This window comes from Rissa tridactyla, chromosome 2, assembly GCF_028500815.1.
Source record: "Rissa tridactyla isolate bRisTri1 chromosome 2, bRisTri1.patW.cur.20221130, whole genome shotgun sequence".
NCBI classification, from domain to species: domain Eukaryota; kingdom Metazoa; phylum Chordata; class Aves; order Charadriiformes; family Laridae; genus Rissa; species Rissa tridactyla.
In genome coordinates this window covers 125,993,290-126,013,136 of record NC_071467.1, presented here as the reverse complement: position 1 = coordinate 126,013,136, position 19,847 = coordinate 125,993,290, and the positions used below count along the sequence as shown (strand labels likewise).

The 19,847-nt window shown below is 42.5% G+C and overlaps 1 protein-coding gene across 13 annotated transcripts in view; it reads right to left on the bottom strand.

The window, feature by feature from the left end:
* Nucleotides 1-1,399: 1,399 nt before the first annotated feature.
* THRB (thyroid hormone receptor beta) overlaps nucleotides 1,400-19,847 on the bottom strand; it is a 177,180-nt gene continuing 158,732 nt past the window's right edge. For all 13 annotated transcript variants that reach the window (XM_054190827.1, XM_054190830.1, XM_054190835.1 and 10 more), the window contains 5 exons: nucleotides 18,963-19,110; nucleotides 17,047-17,252; nucleotides 13,683-13,829; nucleotides 8,892-9,150; nucleotides 1,400-7,084 (listed from right to left, as the gene is read on the bottom strand). In XM_054190827.1, coding sequence (XP_054046802.1) covers nucleotides 6,843-7,084; nucleotides 8,892-9,150; nucleotides 13,683-13,829; nucleotides 17,047-17,252; nucleotides 18,963-19,110 — 1,002 coding nt within the window. In that variant the 3' untranslated portion in view covers nucleotides 1,400-6,842. The remainder of the gene's footprint in view (nucleotides 7,085-8,891; nucleotides 9,151-13,682; nucleotides 13,830-17,046; nucleotides 17,253-18,962; nucleotides 19,111-19,847) is intronic.

Sequence of the window (19,847 nt, the reverse complement as noted above, 5' to 3'; positions counted from 1 at the left end):
TATACGGTCAACAACAGGCTCCGGACGCACGAGGCAGCTCACAACATATGGAGACCACGCTCCTGCTGGCAGTGCCAGAGCTCAGGGGGCAGAACTCACCACCTTTTATGTCCTTCTCTGCAACGATAGAAATACACCGAACCAAACACGTCGCTGCCACAACACTGCTCCTCTCCACAGCCCTCACATTATTTTTTGAGAAACACAGATTTCACCACTACAGACAATGAATGAAGCCTGAAAACGCCACAGCCCATGCACTGGGGTCTGTGGTACCAGGATTATTTCTTCACACCGAGTAAACAAGTTGTTGTTATGCAGCAGATCGGTTCCTCGCTCCAGAGCTGGTCCTGGGGAGCCCGAGCAGCCCACAGCACTGCTCACTCAGCGCAGACCCACCAGAGGCTTGGGCAAGACTTCCTCCCTCGGGCGCCTCATCTGAAGCGCTCAAAGGGATTTAAGTTAAGGGACAGCATGGATTTCATGCTTTCCCTTAGGCTCTTTACATGGAGCTTCTGCCTTTGAAGGCGGGCCCTATTCCCACAGGCAACAGTGGGAACAAACCCTTGAAGTGCCGGCACGGCGCTCCCCAGGGACACCAAGCCTGGTGTGGGGAAGGAGCTCCCACCGACGCCAGGCAGAGGGAGGTCAGGGAGCTCAATGTCCATCTGAAGGCTCCCAGCGCCTCAGGTGGAAGGGGAGCAGGGGCAGGGGCTGGCAGTCAGCTGGTAAATGCCTGTGGCAACCACCGTGAAGCAACAGCCTTAAATAGGTTTCCCACCTGGGAGAGGTCAAGAAGCGAATTTGGATCCAGGCTCTAGGTCTCGCTTTTCTTCCTGAGGGGAATGAAAGACTTGGAGTATAAATGAAAACTGCAAAGGAACATGAGAACAGAGAGACCAGCTGAACAAGGAGACCTTCTCCAAAGGTAGGAGACTGAGGTATGGGAAGTGCGAAGAGAGGGGAAGCCTATTGCTCCTGTCACACCATCCCTGTCTAGACTGGGAACGGAGAAGGAAAGAAAGGGCGTTCCCATAAAAAATGTAATTGAGCGAGACATAAATCAAGAGCCAGTTCACTGGAGGGAATGAAGTTTGGCTGATGTGAACAGTGGGGAAGTGAAAACCTTTGGCTGGGTGCCCAAGGGAGGGGAGGAGAGGAGATAAGATATGAAGTGGGTGATGAAAGGGATTAGAAGGAGGGTAGAAATGTGAACAGGTTAGAGCTGATACAACATTGTGCTCGGGGTCCTACTTTTCCCATTCCAGCAGCTTGGAAGTGTGCGACAGAGCTGCCAAAAAGAGCCTGCGAGAAAAGAGAAGGAGACACCAGGACCATTTTTTCAGTTATAAGCTTTTTCTTTTTTAGAAGTCAAGCTTACACAGTTATCTATGCCCACTATATTCATAATTACATTTTAATATCTGCATACAAAAGCTATGTAAAAATTATTTTCTTCCCCAAATATACAAATTTTCTCTTTAGATAGTTTAAAACATTTGTGATCACAGATTTTTTTTTTTTTAATATATTTCAGGCTGAAAAAATATTACCAATCTAGCATAACTCTTAACACTGTTTGCAAAAAAATACATCATCCAAGGTACTTTGTTTTTTACTGTACGGTGTAATGTTTGCCTTACCCTCAGGGCACGAAACTGATATAAAAAAATAAGCCAAATAAGCAAAACCCACAAACCTCATAGACAAAGTAAGAAGTCCTCCCAACCAACTTCATAAAAACAAATAAACACCCCAAACACCACCCTTCTCTTAAAAAAAAAAATTATGAACGCCTAATTTGATGTATTTATGAGCAAACTAAAACTGAAGAGTGCTAAGGAAGTAGGAAAAGAGAAAAAGAAATTACAGTATGTCAGCTAGTTCATGCCCTGATACTATCTTTACCAACATTAAATGTGTAATTAAATAAAGTGTCTTTTAATGTTTTACATTGTGCTCAGTAATTTACATAAATTTAATCTACACCCGGGTGCTGATGTAGATTTACATTTGATTGTCTTGTGCATAAACAAGGTTAGCTTTTGAAGAAGGTAAACTGTGCAATGGACAGTCACAAACAACTTATTACCTGCACAATATTGCTTTTTGAAGGCGACATCAGTCAATGTGGATACACACAAATAATGCTTACTCTTTGCATTTGCTAACATCTATACGACACACTAAAACTTTGTGATAAGGCCAAACCTTTTTTTTTTTGTTTGTTTTTAATTTTAAAGCAAAAATATACCATAGTAAAAAAATGTGCTCACACCGCTTCGAGTCTTTTAAGTGGAAAATAAATCTCTATCACACTAGAATAAAATTCTCTCTATAAAATTTAAATATGGATCACTTCATTGCTGTATCAAAAGGAAACGTCTGGCAATCATTTCCAGATGATCACGATAACAAGACACATTAAGAGGTCCTGTCGCCTCTTCCTTTGTGAAAATGCTGAACACTTTCAATCGCTCTCACAGTGAGAGGAATACGTTCCTTGGTTGTGGATTTTGATTCTGTCAATGAAAAAGGTTTAGCCTTAGGAATGCTGGCTACATCTCAAAACCGTAAGACTGATTTTTATAATTTATGATTCATGCAGCAAAAAGTCAATATGACACATACAGGTTAGAGTTCCATAGCATAAAAATACATCACTAGCAACGACATGCTCCGCTTGTGATCAACAGCCCTGTCTTGGCAGATTTCTGATATAAATGGTCTCTCTGGACAGTTTTTTTCCTCTTCCTGATGCCTGCCTCTGAAGAAGCAAGCAGTCTGCTCAAGGATGATTTTGGACCTTGGAGGTCTAACTCTAACGTCTACATTTTGGCAGAATGTAAACAAAAATCATTATCACGCACTATATATGTCATTATAAATATCATAACTTAACTGAGATTACACATGAAATGAGTATCTAAATGCACGTGTTACTCAGGGCAAAACCATGGACGGTGACAATCGGGTTTGACAGGAAGAACCTTCTACGCAAGACCCACGCATAGACCACAAAGGAAACGTGAGAGTTACATGGCACCATCAGAAACGAGACTCTGGACTGCACTGGAAAGTGCACGTTCGTTATTTCACTCAAAAGGCCAGTTACCCCAAAGGGTGCTGACTGCAGCACTGATGTCTGCCACTCAGATGGTCAATCCAGTGGCTCAACCCCTTGAGACCACCAATATTTAAAAGCAAGTCTGTCTTTGTAGGACTGAGGTCAGTATCCACTGGTAAGAGTCTACAAGAGCACCCTCGTGTGTTCTGGTTTTGCTCTCGTGATCATATAAATCAGGAGTCGTACTGAGGGAGTCAATGAAATCACACAAAGTAAGACTGACAGGAGATCAGAGGCCATTAGATGTCAGTACATCAAATGTGTCAAACTAAGAGCTTGGTCTTAGTTTTCAATTGAGGAATACTACTAATCCCCCTCTGTTAATCAGTGCCAGATTCCAACTTACCTAAAAAGCTAGAAAAGTATGTTGACATATGTCCTTTCTGCTTAAAGCACTGCCAAACCTGTCAAAGTCGTTGCCTGATTTTAGGCACTTCAGTCCATCTGCAGTCACCTAAGGAAAGAGGCCTGATTTTTCTGAACCCTGATGAACCACAACTCCAAACGGCATCAGCATCTTGGGAAGCCAGACCATTAGCTCGGATGCCTAAATGCAGCTTACCTGCCCGAATTCAGACAACTATTTATGCAGGCTGTGTTTGAAAACTTTGTAACTTGCCAGGTAGACCTTGGGGACAAGTTGCTGTATGAGCAATGATTTTTACAGCAGCCAGTGTGCAAAGTGTTAATTCTCAGCACTGTCTCAAACTGCAGTTCTGTTCAGAGCACTTCAAGTTCTTTCATCTCTTGCTGCTTCCCCAAGTCAATCCAGTAACTAACTTTTTTCCTAACCTCTGATCTTTATTTATTTTTTTATTAATGTAGTCCTAACAATCCCAAGTGTTCAAAAGCCAGTTGTGAGGGCCTCAGTAGTTACAAGCTAAATCCCTGTTGGATAGTGACTTCCCATCTGAATAATTAACGTTTAGGCTACTGATTTTTTTGGTCGCCCAAAGGATAAGAATTGTTGACCTTAATGACAGACTGAACCTCTCAAGCAGCAGCACAACTCCAGGAACTGAAGCTCTGAAAAATACATGAAGCATCATGGACCTTGTAGTAGTGAGATCACCGGGAATATTACTAAGAGAAATGTCATGTTTTTTCTCCCGGGTCTCATCTGCAGCACAGTCAAAACTTGTACGCTAACTCAAGCTCACGTTTAGCAACCAGGTGAGATATGTGGACTGGCTTCAGGAGGAACGCCATCCTCAGATCTCTAGCAGAACAGAACTCCAAAAGACGCGCACATTTCTTTTCTCTTTGCAAGCCATTGTGGGTATAGATGCAAGTAACGGATTAGCTGTTTTTTTGCTTTCCATATATGCTATCAGTTCCCTACCAAGCCAGCGCCAAATCAGGTATTTAGCACTCTTCACTGCTCTGACTGACTGATTATGGATGCTGCTCATCTGAGATTCTGCATGAGTACACGCGAGTTCATCACATTGTCTGGCCTCTCGTTCCAAAAAGCTAGAAAGTTTCTAACTCCTTGTCCCCAGGACGCAGTGCTCTACAAGGATTTTGGATAGAGACTGATGTTGTTAAGACATATGCTTTGAAATGGAGCAAACACAGCCCACAACAGAGGTTCTTCAACTTCAGCAAACATTTAGGAACAAATTTCCAATGGTCTGTCTTCCTTTCTACCTGCAAAAAAACCATCCCTATACATCCCATTTTGTTTTATATTCTCACAAAATGATGGGTACAAACCCCTAAGTGATAACATCAGCGCTCACAACTGATCACAGGTGCATCAAGAACAGGGAGAACAAGATTCCACGTCCCTGAAAACATAGCCAATAGCACTCCAGATGTTTTATCGATGATGTAGGGAAAGAGAGGAGGAAAGAATTTAACCCCTGACACACACACATTGTGTTCCACCTACAAGGTAAGTTTTCCTGAGTATCATACTTTCATGAGGGGATAAACACATAACATATGGGTTTAGATATGGGCCATGAACTTTCCAAGTCAAAACATCCACCCTAACAATGCCCACTGACTTGCCAGGCAAATGTATCAATAAATAGCAGAGAAAGAAACTGGTACAAATGAATGCACAACACAAAAGAACGTGGGGTATGAGGAAGTGCGAAATACGTGAACTAAGACTCTGGTTCCCAGGAAGAACAGAAGGATGCTTTTGATGTATCATACAAATTCAGAGAATGGTTTAATATCAAGTTTAAAAAAAACCCAGGGACAACACCCCTGCATGGAGATGGATGACAGAGAGGAACCTCTTCCTATAATGCCCTCATCACCGGCCCCCAAACATTCCAGGATTGTGAGTACTGGCTTGCAGATTTCGGCAGCAGGACATCCTGTCATTGCTCCGTTCAGTTCCTGCTAGTGCAGTTAGTGGAAATAAATTAAAGGAATCAAGAGAGAATCTAGCCAAACGGAACACACGCAGACACCAAAGAGAGAGAACCTAGCCGATCAACACATATAAATGCACACACGCACAGGAGAGGGTGAGAGACGGAGAGAGGGAGAAGATAAAAATATGGGAAAATGTTTAAGACATCTGCTGAAGATTTGTAGTTATATATATATAAAATTATATATATACGTGCATATAAACTTTATATATATATATAAAACAAAAGATTACTGCCAAGCAACACTACTTGTATTACTGGGATAAAGCTGTACAGTCTTGAGTGTTGTTACTAACACAGCCGGTTTCTGTCCCATCTGAAGGTTACCCCGTATGTTTCGTTCTCCTTGTCCTCATTCTGTGATCATTCACATCCCTGAATGACTCCGAGGAAAGCCTGCTATTCTGACAGAGAGCCTTCTCCTTTAGAGTGACGAATTTTCCATGCACCTCATGAAAAGCAGACCTCTCCACTTGCAGGAAAAGCACCTCAGAGGATCAAATTCCCCTCCTGACCGCAACAGACCTTCCAGTGAAGTTACCTGGAGTTCAAATGTAGTAAGAACCGAAGGATCTTACTTTCTTATACACATGGAAAAAAAAGAGTCAGTCCCTTCTAACACTCTGCATTATTTTAAGTACTTGATTTATGGGGCACAGTTAAGCCGTGTCTGCTGGAACAATCCTCAGATAATGATGGGATCTTGATGATGATGAAGATCCTAGACCATAATGGTGATAGTTACAATAGAAACAACCGCGAAGACTAGAAATTTCATCTCATGAATTGCTCTCTTGTGCCCTGCAAAATGAGGTAATACTAGACAGAATTGCCAGGGTCAAATTAACAATAGCTGTTTTAACTTGGAGGCCAATTTATTTTCTGCCATTTCAATTTCTCTCCCATATCTTCCAAGCAATGATGTGTGTGAGCTGGTGACCACGCAAGTGCTGGTGAATGAGACTGGTCTGTTTGTATTTTCACTGTTAAGCTGTCAAAGCATTCACATCAAAGGACTGAAGAACAAATTGCAATAGTCACAAGTACCCGCATTAAAAGGATGTTTTCATCCATGTGTATACAACGGCCCCCCAGCAATCCCAAACAAAAACCCAAACAAAAACCCAACCCCGCCTCAAGAAACAAGAGAATGAAAGAAGAAGAAGAAGAAGAAGGAGTAGGAGAAGAAGAAGAAGAAGAAGAAGAAGAAGAAGAAGAAGAAGAAGAAGAAGAAGAAGAAACAGAGGTGAGAAGAGCCGGGCAATGGGATGAAATGACAGCCAGTAGTGCGACGGGGGATGCGGAGAACCGCTCCAGTCTCTCTAATCCTCAAACACTTCCAGGAACAACGGAGGGAAGAGTTCTGTGGGGCACTCCACCTTCATGTGCAGGAAGCGGCTGGCATGGCAGGCTCCGATCATTCGCAGGTCTGTCACTTTCATCAGCAGTTTTGGCCAAAAGTGTGAAACATGGTGTTTTCTGTAATTAATGTAGTGTTCGAATGCCAGGAGGAAACCCTCTTGACACTTTTCTATCCTCTCGACGCAAACAAGGCCTGGGCGATCTGTAGATACAAAGAAGCGGAATTATTGTTATTACTTATTTACTTTAATGAATTCCTGATCATAAATCAGGAAAAATAGGACAATTCTATTGTTAGGAAAGAAAGGATGGAGACCAAGGACATCTGTCTCTGCCACAAACAACTTCTTTGACTCTGGACGCCTCACTTATCAGTACTATCCGTGTTAAGATGAGGAGATTATCCTTCCTTTCTTCATCCTTTGCCTGCTTTGCCTATTTAGAGTATAGCTGTTTGGGAAGTGTTTCCTTACAGTGACTAAAGCAACAGATCCTTGATCTCAGCTAAGGCTTCTATCTATACCTTTCTGTAAAACAACTAATAAAGAACTAAAAAAAATTCCTTGTCAGATATCTAAATTATAGTTCTTTCCTATCTGTTTCTCTGCAGTCTGACCAATGCTTTGATCAAGATTTGATCCATAGGTGAGCTGCAAAGGAAACTGTTATGGAGCACCAAGGAACAGCAAAGGCCAAAAGTCTGGCCGATGGTCTGAATCGGCACCCAGATGGGCGCTGGGAAAGCTCCTTTCACAAGTCCCTCTTCAGGAGACACTTCTGGAAAAGCAGGTCCTCTGAACTGCCTTCTGAAACCCCTACTCGTGTATCACTGTGTAGGGAACTAAAAAGAAATCAAAATGTTTTGATTGGGAAGGTCAGGTGCTGTGATTGATGTGGAAACCTTTCTGTCTCAGACACAGTTAATGCTTGTAAATCACTGTCTATGTATTGTTATTCAGTGCCCAATCTTCAAAGTGGTCTTAAAACAAAACCTTGCCAAATCTGCCACTGCCCAAGGATGGAATTTCCTCTTTGGGCTGGCACAGTCAGTGGAAGCATATTTGAAAACATACTCGATCTAAGAAGGCATGAAACTCTGGAAATCCTATGAAATGGTCTGTGCGGCTTCTGTGTGACACCACCAAGAGATCAGCTGCAAATGGTCCCAGTGTGGGGAAACAGCACAGCTCTCAAATGCCCATTAGCAAGTGGTGGTGGTGTTAAGTAGGGAAACAAGAAGGCAGGTCAAGCTAAGCATATGAGACTGATGGAAATGTGTACGAACTTCCCACCCAGTGCTTGACAGTACCTAGGGGAAAAGGGAACTTATTTTAAGGACAGCTGGTTCTAAATTATCAGATTTTCATTCAAGGCAAATTGGCTCAGAGCCACATCTGGTTTTTTTCCTGATGATCATCCCTGCCTCCTTTCTGAGATCTAAAACGAGCAAGGTGTGTTACCAAAGCCACTTTCATGCCCATCTTTCTGTACACCCTGATTTTTTTTTCCTAGGGCTTACCAAACCAGTTCTAAGCTGCATTGGGATTTTGAGAGAGAATTTCTTCCACATTACTCTGGTCAGCACCACAAGGGGCCTAAAGGAAAGATGGGGAGGGACTCTTTATCAGGGAGTGGAGCGATAGGACAAGGGGTAACGGTTTTAAACTGAAAGAGGGGAGATTTGGATTAGATATTAGGAAGAAATTCTTTCCTGTGAGGGTGGTGAGGCACTGGAACAGGTTGCCCAGGGAAGCTGTGGATGCCCCATCCCTGGAAGTGTTCAAGGCCAGGCTGGATGGGGCTTTGAGCAGCCTGGTCTAGTGGGAGGTGTCCCTGACCACGGCAGGTGGGTTAGAACTACATGATCTTTAAGGTCGCTTCTAACCCAAACCATTCTATGATTCTATAATTCTATGATCTAACATACCCATTTCTTTTAAAAAGAGGCTTGTGACAAAAGGCTAAAGAGTTTCAAATTGGTTGGAGTCCCAACAGATTTCTGTTCTCACCTGATGACATGAGCAGAACAGCCTGAAGAAGGGCAACCTCGGTGTCATCCAGGTTAAATGAAGAAAGAGACATGCCCAGGTCAAAAATGGCATCAGACACTACGCCAAGACCCCCATTTTTCAGCTGGCCCCTTGTCACCGCCATCTCCCCATTTAGTGTTAAAGTCTCACTCTCGGGGTCATAGCGAACTGCTGCTCGGAGGGACATTATCTCCATACAGCAGCCTTTCAGAAGGATGATCTGGTCTTCACATGGCAGCTGCAGAAATTATAAACAGTAAAGAAAAAACATGTGCTTTTCAAACTGAGTTGGTCTTACAACTACATTAAATCCATGAGCATGAAGTTGCAGTTCACACCACAGGACACTACCCTCCAAACACACTGCTGACCGACTAGTTCCAGTGCACCGCAGAAACCTCCAAGACTCACATTCCTGTGTCCAGAAACTGACGGCAGGTTAACATCCACACACACTCTTAGGAAATCTAGTGATGACACAGCAGTAGCCAAGTGGTCCTGGGCAAAAGACTCAAAGCAAACCAAGCTGGTTCAGATGCTGAAATGAAGTGACCCAACTTGCAGAAGTGCTGCTCTCCATGGGATCACTCAGTTTGTGGGAGCATTATAAAGTTAAGTCCAATAAACCCTAAGAACGTAGCTTTCCATTTTGAATAACATTTCACAAAGTGTGGAAGGTGAAGCAGACCTGTCAGGTGCCAGGTTGGTGGTGACATATACTGTTAGCTTTGTCTCCCACCAGGGGTGGATCTAACTGAGATGGCTGAAGTGGTCACTGTTCTCAGCTGCTCACCCTTCTCTCTTCTACTCCCTCAGCTTACAATTTAGCAAACAGAATAAACTATAATTGGGGTTGGTACAGACCTCAGCCATCCCAGTTAAACTCACCGCCAGCCATGCTTATTTCCTACCTGACCAGAGGAAAAGAAAAACATTTGGGAAGGTCCATAGGAGTGAACTGCTTTTTAAATAAAAAGAATGAAATAAATTTTTGTAGCTAGAAGAGATACCCTTGATCAATAGGGCGTGTGCTCTTAATTCTCACTGCTCATTTAAACAACAGAGCATTTACTAAGCTATACTTAGCCTACGAAGGCTGATCTGCCTAGACTCCCTAGATTATGGCTGGACAGACAGAAAATCTATGGTACAGGTCCAGCTTTTATGCTGGTGCATAAGCCGTGATCTTCAGGGCATGTGGCTAGACCTGTCTTTTCTACAACGTTAAAAAAAGTTAAGCTGTCTGAATTGGTGAACGTAGGTTCTGTATTTATAGAGTGTCACCAGGATGCTGACACATGAGGAGAATGTGCTCTGTGAAGCACAGAAGCATGTCTTTATATTTTCATACGTAATTCAATGATAGCAAAAACCACCAAGACTATTTTGAGACTGTCACTAAATGAACAAAGTGGTCACGTATATGAAAAAGCAACTCATTACTACTTGGATTGAAAGAAAGCAAAAATCCAACAATTTCTGATTCATATAAAGTTATATTTACCTGATTTGCAATTCAAAATGAACACAGAAAACCTACCAACTACAGATTTACATGGCAACTGTGTACTCACAAAGTATACTGATTTGGTGTAAAATGATGTAGAGTGGATGCCAGCTACCTCATGCAAGTAGAAAGCAGTTGCCTGTTAGAGAAGAGTTTTAAGCACAAAGCCAGCCCCAGACAGAAAAATGATTTGAATCATGCAACTATTTTCCCAGCAATGCCAACTTCAGGTGTAAAGTATTTGATACAGAAGAAAAATGACTCATCCTGTTCAGGGCAAATCACTTTCTCTGCGGATCACACTCAGCTCAGCAGCAGCACGGGGAAGGCTGCACAGGCACAGTGGTAGTCTCGCTATCTAACAATGACGCCACTGTTGGGCTGCTGAGACTGAAGTAGGGAAAGACACAGAGTAAGAAATAAAAATAATTAAAAAAAAAAAAAAGAAAAAGATGTGTGGCAGCAACCACAAAGAAATATTGGAATAGGTAACTGCAGAGAAAAAAGGGACATGAAAGAAAGGAAGGGAGAAGGGAAAAGAGAAATGAAGAAAAAAAGACTAAGGAGAAGGAAGAATGGTGAATGAGAAACAGACAGGTAACAGTAGGGAAGATATTTCATGACGCTTCAGCTGTTTTATTAGTGAGCCATTAAACTCATGAGCATTTCTCTTCCTACTTGCACCTCCTTAAAACTTCCTTAAGGTAGTGGTGATCTGACTATGTCCATCCTTCATCTGCTTTCCTAATTCTGAAGGACACATAGGACACCTGTTTCACGGATGCCAGGCCACAGGTCTTATCTGCCAGTAGCAGCAGTTACCAAAGACAAGGGTCTTGAATGTCAGTCCTGCTCCTGACTATGCAGGTTTCAATACTAGATTCATCACCTGAGTGTTGCTACCAGAGCACCTTCCAGGACTGAGGTCAACAAATGTGACTGATTATGTGCCACGTGTTGTCCTTTCCTTCTCTCTCTGCAGGGAGAAAAAGCAAAAGGCGGGAACCTGAGGTGCTCACCTTGGTGGGAGACACTGGCAGCCATCACATGTGTAACGCAGCACCATGCAGCTGAGGTGAGCTGAGATACCTAGAAGGGTATTTACACAGCCTTACCCAAGAACCACTGATGCCTGTGACACCTAAACTCACATCAGACTCATTAAGTGTCCCTCAATCTTCATTTTCTAAGCAGAAGGGAATGCAAGAAGGAAACAACAGCAGAAATGCTGAGAAGGAAATGAGTTTTTCTTGTACTTCAATTACTCCAGGGCTAGATTCTTGCTTTGAGGCACAGGCCAATGGATGCACGTGAACTAAGCTGGGCACTCAAACTGCTCTGCTGTCTTGTGCATGTGTCCAAAGGAGAGAGAAAGAAGGAAAAGGGGCTGTGGATATGTGAGAGGCCCTGCCCCTCCTACATTGAGATTTACTGCGCTCTCAGCCTGAGAATCTGTGGAAATTAAAAACCAGGATAATGTTTAAATGCTCTGCAGGTCCGATGGGAGAAAGGAGGGCTTTTTCCCATAAACAAACACACAGCCCACACAGTGTTGCTTCTGAGAAAAGATATGGGTTAAAAAACATAAATGAAATAAAGTTAAGAAGACAGCGCCCTTCAAAAAGGGGAAGCATTTGTCATTTTCTTTATGCTACAGCAGGAGCTATATGACAGCTCGGAGGACAGTTGTCCTATACCTTTGCATTCAGGAGTTGTCCCTCACTCTGCCATCAGACCTTGCTGTATACAGGTGTCAGGTTTACACAGTGGCTCAGCTGAAAACAAAGCATGTCCTAGCTGAGCTGCATAACCTACAGAGGTCATGCCCAACGACGCCTTGAGTTCTTCATCCATGCTTCCTGCCCGGCTCTGACACAAGTGGGCCCATGGTAGCCAGGAGGGGTAGGAGATGTCAGATGGGCACTGCAGTCTGTGTGTGACTGGCAAAGCTTTCTAAATTAAAAAGGCTACCTTGGTATGTCACTGCGACTTCCCACCAACAAACGCCAAATCAGAGGAGACAGATTCTGTCAGACACTGAATGCTGCGGGGGCCTCTTGATCTATGGACACATTCCTTGTATTTTATAATCTTCATGCTTGACCACTATTTCATGCTTTCTTGGCTGATGGAGCCAATGCTGAGGTTAGCCAGGGAGAGCTATTTACACTATGCCAACTATTGGTATTTACTTCTTGTTCTGTAGGTGCCAGAGGACATAAATAGCTCTCCTTGACTGACCTTAAAGAAAAGCTGCCAGCCACACAAGAGTAAAATGCTATGGCTGCCTTAAACGTCCTTCCTCACTGGTGCTTAGTTATTAGGAGGAAACACTGCTCCCGAGTTAGGGAGCCTGATGAACTCGTTGATAATGGTCACTCCTATTTTGAATGTCATTCACTTGGCATTTCACCAGCAGAGTCAAGTGCTGCTCTGCAGCGTGGGCGAGCAGGCAGGCATCCTTCCATGGCTGGATGTGGGATATTTTCATACTAAAAATCCCACGGTTGTGGATCCGAAGGGACTCGCAAGACTTAAAATGAGTAAGATTATTAAGACTGAAACATTGTATCAGGCTGCCATTCTGATAACATTTTTTAAATTAGGAAAAAAATATCATGAGCCATTGCATCTGGTCCTGCAATAAAAATGACACCTCAGTGCAAATGAGATCAGCCTAGGGTCTCTGTATTCCTTATGTGCAACCAAGTCTATTTACTGTATATTTTACATGTGAGTATCGACCTGGAGTGATAGTCCATTACTTTTACAGACTCTTTTATGCACAACCTCCCCGTTAGGAAAAGCATGCCTCGGGAACATAATGAGGCAAGTGCCATTCCTGGAAAGGGATGCTTTCCTGAACTGGAAGAATTAGTTACTGCATAGACCCAACTCCACGATACTGCACCTGCCAAGGGGCCAGAAAGCACAGAGGGAACTGTGTGCTGGAAGATCTAATTAAATGTATCAAAGATGCTTCTAGACAGTCTCTTTTTGCCCATTTGCTTTGTTCAAGGCCACCTCTAAAGACATATTCGAGTCCCTAACGAACCATGAGGACTTCCAGATGAACAAAATCGGGATTTCAGTATTCACAGGAAAATGAAAACTCATAAAAATCCAGATGATTCTAGTCCCTTTGAGTCTCTTTAATTTTTCTGATTTTAAACATAGTGAATTTTTTAGTTCCATGCCAGGAGTGCTTTGAATAGTTTTTAACAACAGGCATATAAATGAGGACTGCAAGGAAGTTTTCTTACCTCACAAAACATAGGCAACTTTTTGGCAAAATCCACCACTCTTGTAATCGCTGGTGTGATGATTTTTGTAAACTGGCTGAAGGCTTCTAAATCCACTTTCCCACCTTCTGGGGCGTTAACTATTGGTGCCTGTCCAATGTCTTCTGGCTAAGGATATGAAGAAAGATATTTAAAGGAATAATCTATCTTAGAGCAAGTATTTTATACTCCAAAAAGTCCTGCTTGGCAAAGGAAGATATGCTAAAATAAAAAATAACGCTATTCACTTTGTAAGTAATGCCCATTACACCACAAAATGTGAATTTGCTTGCAAGGCATTTGTGAAAGAGGTGACTGCACAGAGAAATGGATGACTGGCACGTTGCTACCCATCCTGTGTGGGCAGCTGCATTTTTTTGCACATATAATTTCTTCCTTGTGCCCGTATCTGAATATTTTATGGGTGTAGCCTATGCATTTTTTTCTTAAAACTACAGGCACTTTCTTATTTCTTACAGGTGCTGAGAACTCTCAGGTTTCTCTAAAAGTGAAGGGAGTTGAGGTGACTTGTCACCCCTGAGAAGATGCTCAGAACGTTGCAGAATTGGGCTCTTTCACCTACTCAAAATTCTGAAATCTTCCCAAGAACAGATTGCCTGGTATCACAGAGCTCCAGGCAACTGCCAAGGCCTCTTTCCAAAACTAGGCTAAACCAACTGATGACTAAGAATGGGCTAACCCAGAGCTAGTCTGCACAAAATGACTAGAATTTGAACTTGTCTGGGTAAAATTTTGGATGAAAATCACCTTCTGCGTGACTTCAGCCCAACACTTCTCCAAGAGAGAAAAAAAATAATATTTTGAGTATTTCAAGAGGGATATACAATGAAGTAGACTCAAGCAGAATCTGCGAGCAGTGGTTTTTTTTATTCCAACTGCACTTCAACTTGTTCACCTGATTTTATGACAGCTCATCAATGTTACCATGTATTTTAAAATCAGGTCTATCAAAGCTGTTCTGTTTGCTGAGCATGGCTCTACAGTTATAGAAGACCTGCCAACCACCATGCAGAGGTTCCACTTTGTTAGAGAGACAAAAACTGGATAAAACCCAGAGAAGAAGGCCTTTAAGACTGATGGACTTAATGACATTTACACAAGGGCACTTAAAGAGGGATGGTGCTGAAAGTGCTGTCTATAATAAAAACTTGTGCTCACCCGTTTTTTAGAGCAACACATCATAAAAGATCCTTCCACAGCTCTGTCACAAATCTGAATCCAAATCTAACTTCTTTCAAGAAAAAGCTCAGCAATGCGTTAATAAAGCAAGCACCAATTGTAAAGGAACAATGAAGAGGACTGGGCTCAATTATCTGACGGTTCCTACTAAAACACTTAAGTAATCCCAGTTCTAGGATCCCTCCCTCCCTGAATCTTGGGAAACTAAACCACATTGTCTGTGTGCTCATGATAAACAACCTTCATCACTTCCAAGCAAGAAGACCAAATGCTTAAAACCACACATAACATTGTTAGGGAGAAAAAGAGAGAACATTATTTTCTTGGGAAAGCCAAAAGAAGTCAGGATCGCTAGCTAAAGCTAACGCGCTCCAGAAGGACATGCAACTGGAGAGCCCTTGCCACCTAACTCACCTCAATAGGAAAAGAGATCCAGACCTCAAAGGAGCTCCTGCTGTTGAAGAACCAGCCTCAGCTGCCTAAGGACTGACTCACAGCTCCTGGGGCGTGCAGTCAGCTCCTCTTGCTCTTCAACAGCTTCTGGCAGAGGCTTTCAAAGCCCTTCCACCTGGGGTTGGCAGGTCATCCTGGGCTTTCCCTTCTGCGCTCATGCAAGGTGTCAGTGTGCTCCCTATGCTTGCCTTGAAACCACTGGGCTTCAGCATGTGAGGACTGCAAAGAACCAGGAGGCCCTGCATCAAGGGCTGCACTGAGAGCAGCTTGGTCTGGCCTAGGAACCAGCTGTGGAAGTCAGAGCTGGTTTCTGAACCATCCGTTACAGCCGCCACCCCTGCCTCTGCCCCATCCCTCCCCTCTCCCAATAGCCCTGTCATTACACCACCTCATGTCCTGCCTCTGGGCACCCTTTGTTGGAGGGTCCCCCTCTGCTGTGACTGTCTCCAGAGCCTGAAGTCCCTCAATGACCACGTTTTATGCAGCCCAGTCCCTACCAGCTTTCTGCCTGTGTCCTCATTCCCAGTCTGAACCTCAAGCTCCCCGTACTTTATCCCAAATGAGGAGATACTGGAAGAACCGCACTCCTGCCCAAGTAACCAAACGCACTATTGCAGCTGCTTCTTGGTCTGCCAAAACCAGCGCCGCAAACCTTGCTGTGCAGCACCACTGGGAAGTGCTCTGCTGCTTCTTGCCAGTGATCACTGACTGTGGTTTCCCGACTGCACGCTACCACGAACATGCAGCCATTCACACAGAAAGTTAGACAGTGCCACTGGAATTAAGAAAACACTACAAAAGGGATCAGCTGGTTTGAATATATAATTTCTCTTAGCGATTTAACAGTGGGACGAGATTCCCATGGTGAATTAGGCAGCAGGAGCCTAGACTGGCAAAAAAATGAACATTCTCTATCTGATTTGGTATACACGAACTGTTACGACCCCTGTGTATTCCTGACATGCAGTCTATAAACCCTCTTTCTTGCCATATAAGCATTTTGTATTCTGTACTTATTTCCTTTAAAAATTTAGAAAAATCAAATAAATCATTTTCTAAGGCTGAGCATCATAAATCACCATTTATTTTCTGATCCTTGGCTATAGGCTGAAAACTTAAGTCATTTTGTAGTCTGCAATCCCAGTGCTATTATGTATGTATCATCCTGCTTTCACTGAAATTAACTTTTCTTTGCCAAATTTATTTTAATTAATGTATTCACTTTGGAACAAGGGAGCAAAAAACACGAGTTATTAATAAAAAGTATCTGCTTTCAGCTAAAACTTCACATTGTTTTAACACTTACAATATGTTGTATGCTAGTCCCTAATAAAGACAACTATCCTTAGATACAATATATAAAAAAAGATATGGTACGCATTATAGACTGCCACTACTGTTAATCAGGAGTGAAATGATTTTTCTACTTTTCCTGATCATAGCACATTAAAAGTATCCAGCTGGGTGAGCCTTAACTCAGCAACACGCTGTTTATCTTTTGAAATACATCGTCTGATCAAACACTGAGCTTCAGGCAAGAATAAGCAAGTAGCAATTTTAAAAATAATCCATTTTTCACTTATGTCAATACACTGGCAGATAGATCCTCTTTGGGGTTGCAATGTTGGGAAGGGACTTCAGAAGAAAAAAGGAACCTGGCTCCAAGAGCAGTGTAAAAGGCTACAGTCCTTACCAGAAATTTCCTTTTCTGCTTCCAGTGGCTTCCTTGTGCATTGGTGGCCACATGTGCTTCGGTAACAATTTTGATGAGCTCCCATTCCTCATCTGTTGGCTCTGGTTTGTGCCCAATTGTTTTCTGCAGCTCTTCCCGACGTCTCTTCTCTCGATTTTCTTCTATCAGCTTCCTCTTTGCCAACCGCTTGCTGTCATCCAACACCACTAGCAGGGGGAAAAGCATATAAAAATGACAGGAAGTTCTTTAAGGTTGACTAAACTTTGGTATTTTCTATGCCTGAGGTACTAATTCATTACAAACACCTTAACTAATCAGTAAAGAAGTACTTTGGTAGGACACACAGTTGACAGAGTTCTCTGATTTCTCTCTCCAAACTTCATTTTCTCAGAAGCCTGGATTGCAAAGAACGACTTATCCTTCTGGTAACATAATGGATACTACTGTTGCCTTCAGTGTTATAGTCCGTCAATAAAACATAAAAGCTTTGTAAGGACTCAGACAAAGCACTCCTCTAATGGACTTGGAGTAGTCCATGTTGGGAAAGACGCACTTTTGTTTTCTTTAAAGCAGTATTGGCACACTCACTGCTCTGAATTGTGTAGAATGTGTTCTTGTAAGCCAGCAGAAGGTAGCGTGGATTTAACAGAGTTGGAGTCCTTATTCACAGGAGGCTCAACTAGCTGTTGTAAGACACGCTTAGAAACAATTTCCCTTCGGCTCTTTCCATAAGCCCTACAAATGGTGCCGTTCTGTAGCATTCCCCAAGAGCTGACAGTTTATCCTGTTTGCCGTACAAACGTGAACAGGCTGGCCCGCTTTAGCGGAGGAGGACCGTTCTGATCCGCAGCTGGTGGCAGGCAGGTAGGTGCACCGAAAGCCCTGCTTGCACACTTCTGTTCACACATTTTCACCCAAAGATGTGAAAAAGCCTTCTTGAGCCTTCTCTGCCATGCTCAGCCACAGCGCCTTTGGCACGTACGTAGGTGCAGCCCACACAGTCCATACCAGCGTCACGGTATCGGCACCTGATGGTCAGAACCAGACCCAGAGAAACTTCTGGCTCTGCACAGCCGCTGCGGGGCTGACGCTCACCAGTGCCTGCCGCACCAGGCTAGGCTGGGGCAAACTGGTGACCCAGAGGCATCCAGCCCCTCTCCTGAAGGTCTACCTGGCTAAAATGAAATTGTGTCTTTTCATCTATTTCCCTCCAGACAGAAGATGTTGTTATACATTACATTACCAACGAAAAATACCAAGTTAGAGTATTTTTCTGTTGTTTATTGGGCCTGTTTTCCTGTCAGTTTTTCTGCAGAGGATTATGCTGGCAACAACCATTAACATTAACGCACAGGGGGATTTATGTGACTTCCTCCCATTTGCACTAATTGACGTTATCAGTGTAAATCCTTGTGCAACGGCAAGAAAAGAAGACCCCTAAGGGTTAATCTTACAGCCATATGTTCTAGTTCTTTAGAATGAGAGTCGAATTCTTTGCAGTAGATAACTTCTTCAGGGCTAAAAATAAAACAAACAACTGCAGGATGACTCATACAATGACATTCAATTTCACATCCTCCAGAATTTTCTAAACAAGATGTTTTTTTCTAAAGCAAACTGTCCATCCAGATGCATTTCTCCCTCCTCTCCTGCAAAGAGTGAACATTCTTACTGTTACTCAGCCTGGTAAAGCCGGGAGAAGGTGCAGTCTGGCAAAGGATAAACAAAAAATTACAGCCCTATGAAAGTGGTTTGATGTAATAAACATAATTCTCCGGTACAAGTTATTAAAAACAAGAAAGTTCTGGTAATTGTGCTCTACTTCAACAATCTTCACCAATCAACATACTTTAAGCAAACAAACACATTAAAAAAGAAAAAAGAGAAAAGAAAGAAAAACAGAAAAATATACTTACAATCTGTTGCCATGCCAACAAAGATACATTTTTTGAAGCGACATTCCTGGCACTGATTTCTTGTTACTTTGTCTATCACACATTTTCCTTCATATTTACAGGAATAGGTTGGATGGAGGTTTTTCTGAATGGTTCTTCTAAAAAAACCCTAAGTGCAATAAATCAATACATTGGAAAACATTAGCATTGTGCAATTTTTTAAAATTGGGAGCCACTTTGCTTGGTAAGAATGTACCTAAGTATGCAAGATAACATACCTCATGCCATGAAACTCACAAAGAGAAAAAGAACAAACTAGTTTTATAGTGTATGGCGTTTCTTTTCTGAGTTTCACAAAACATTTCCTCCCTAAAAACTGAAAGCATATAGACATCTGAGGGAAGTAAAGGCATAAGTAATGCTGTCTTGAGGGACGAATGCTGTCTACGTGTCTTCTTGAAGTCTTATGTTTCTGTGTGTTAAATTCCTTTTTTATTTGAACTAGAGAGTTTATTTTGAACTCGTTTCTAAATTGCATAATCATTTTGAGGGATATTAAGAGGCATATACATACTTTTAATTAAAGAGCAGCTTCTGCAAATAGTAAGAATGGTGGTGTGTATGAGTGACTAAAGAGTTAAGAACAAACAGTTCTGTTCCTTTCTTTCCATCAAAGACAAATAACAAACCAACAAAATCTGGGAAAGACTAAGAATTTTGCAAACACAATTTACACAATCTTTTGAGTTTTGCTCCAAGTAATGGATCCATAATTTTAAAATTATCTGTATTTCCGAGAAGAGGATTCAATTTGTATTTACCACAGACCTCTGTATTCAAAGCAAACATGACCAATAAAAATCCCTCTATATACAAATTCATTCTTTCTTTCTTTCTTTCTTTCTT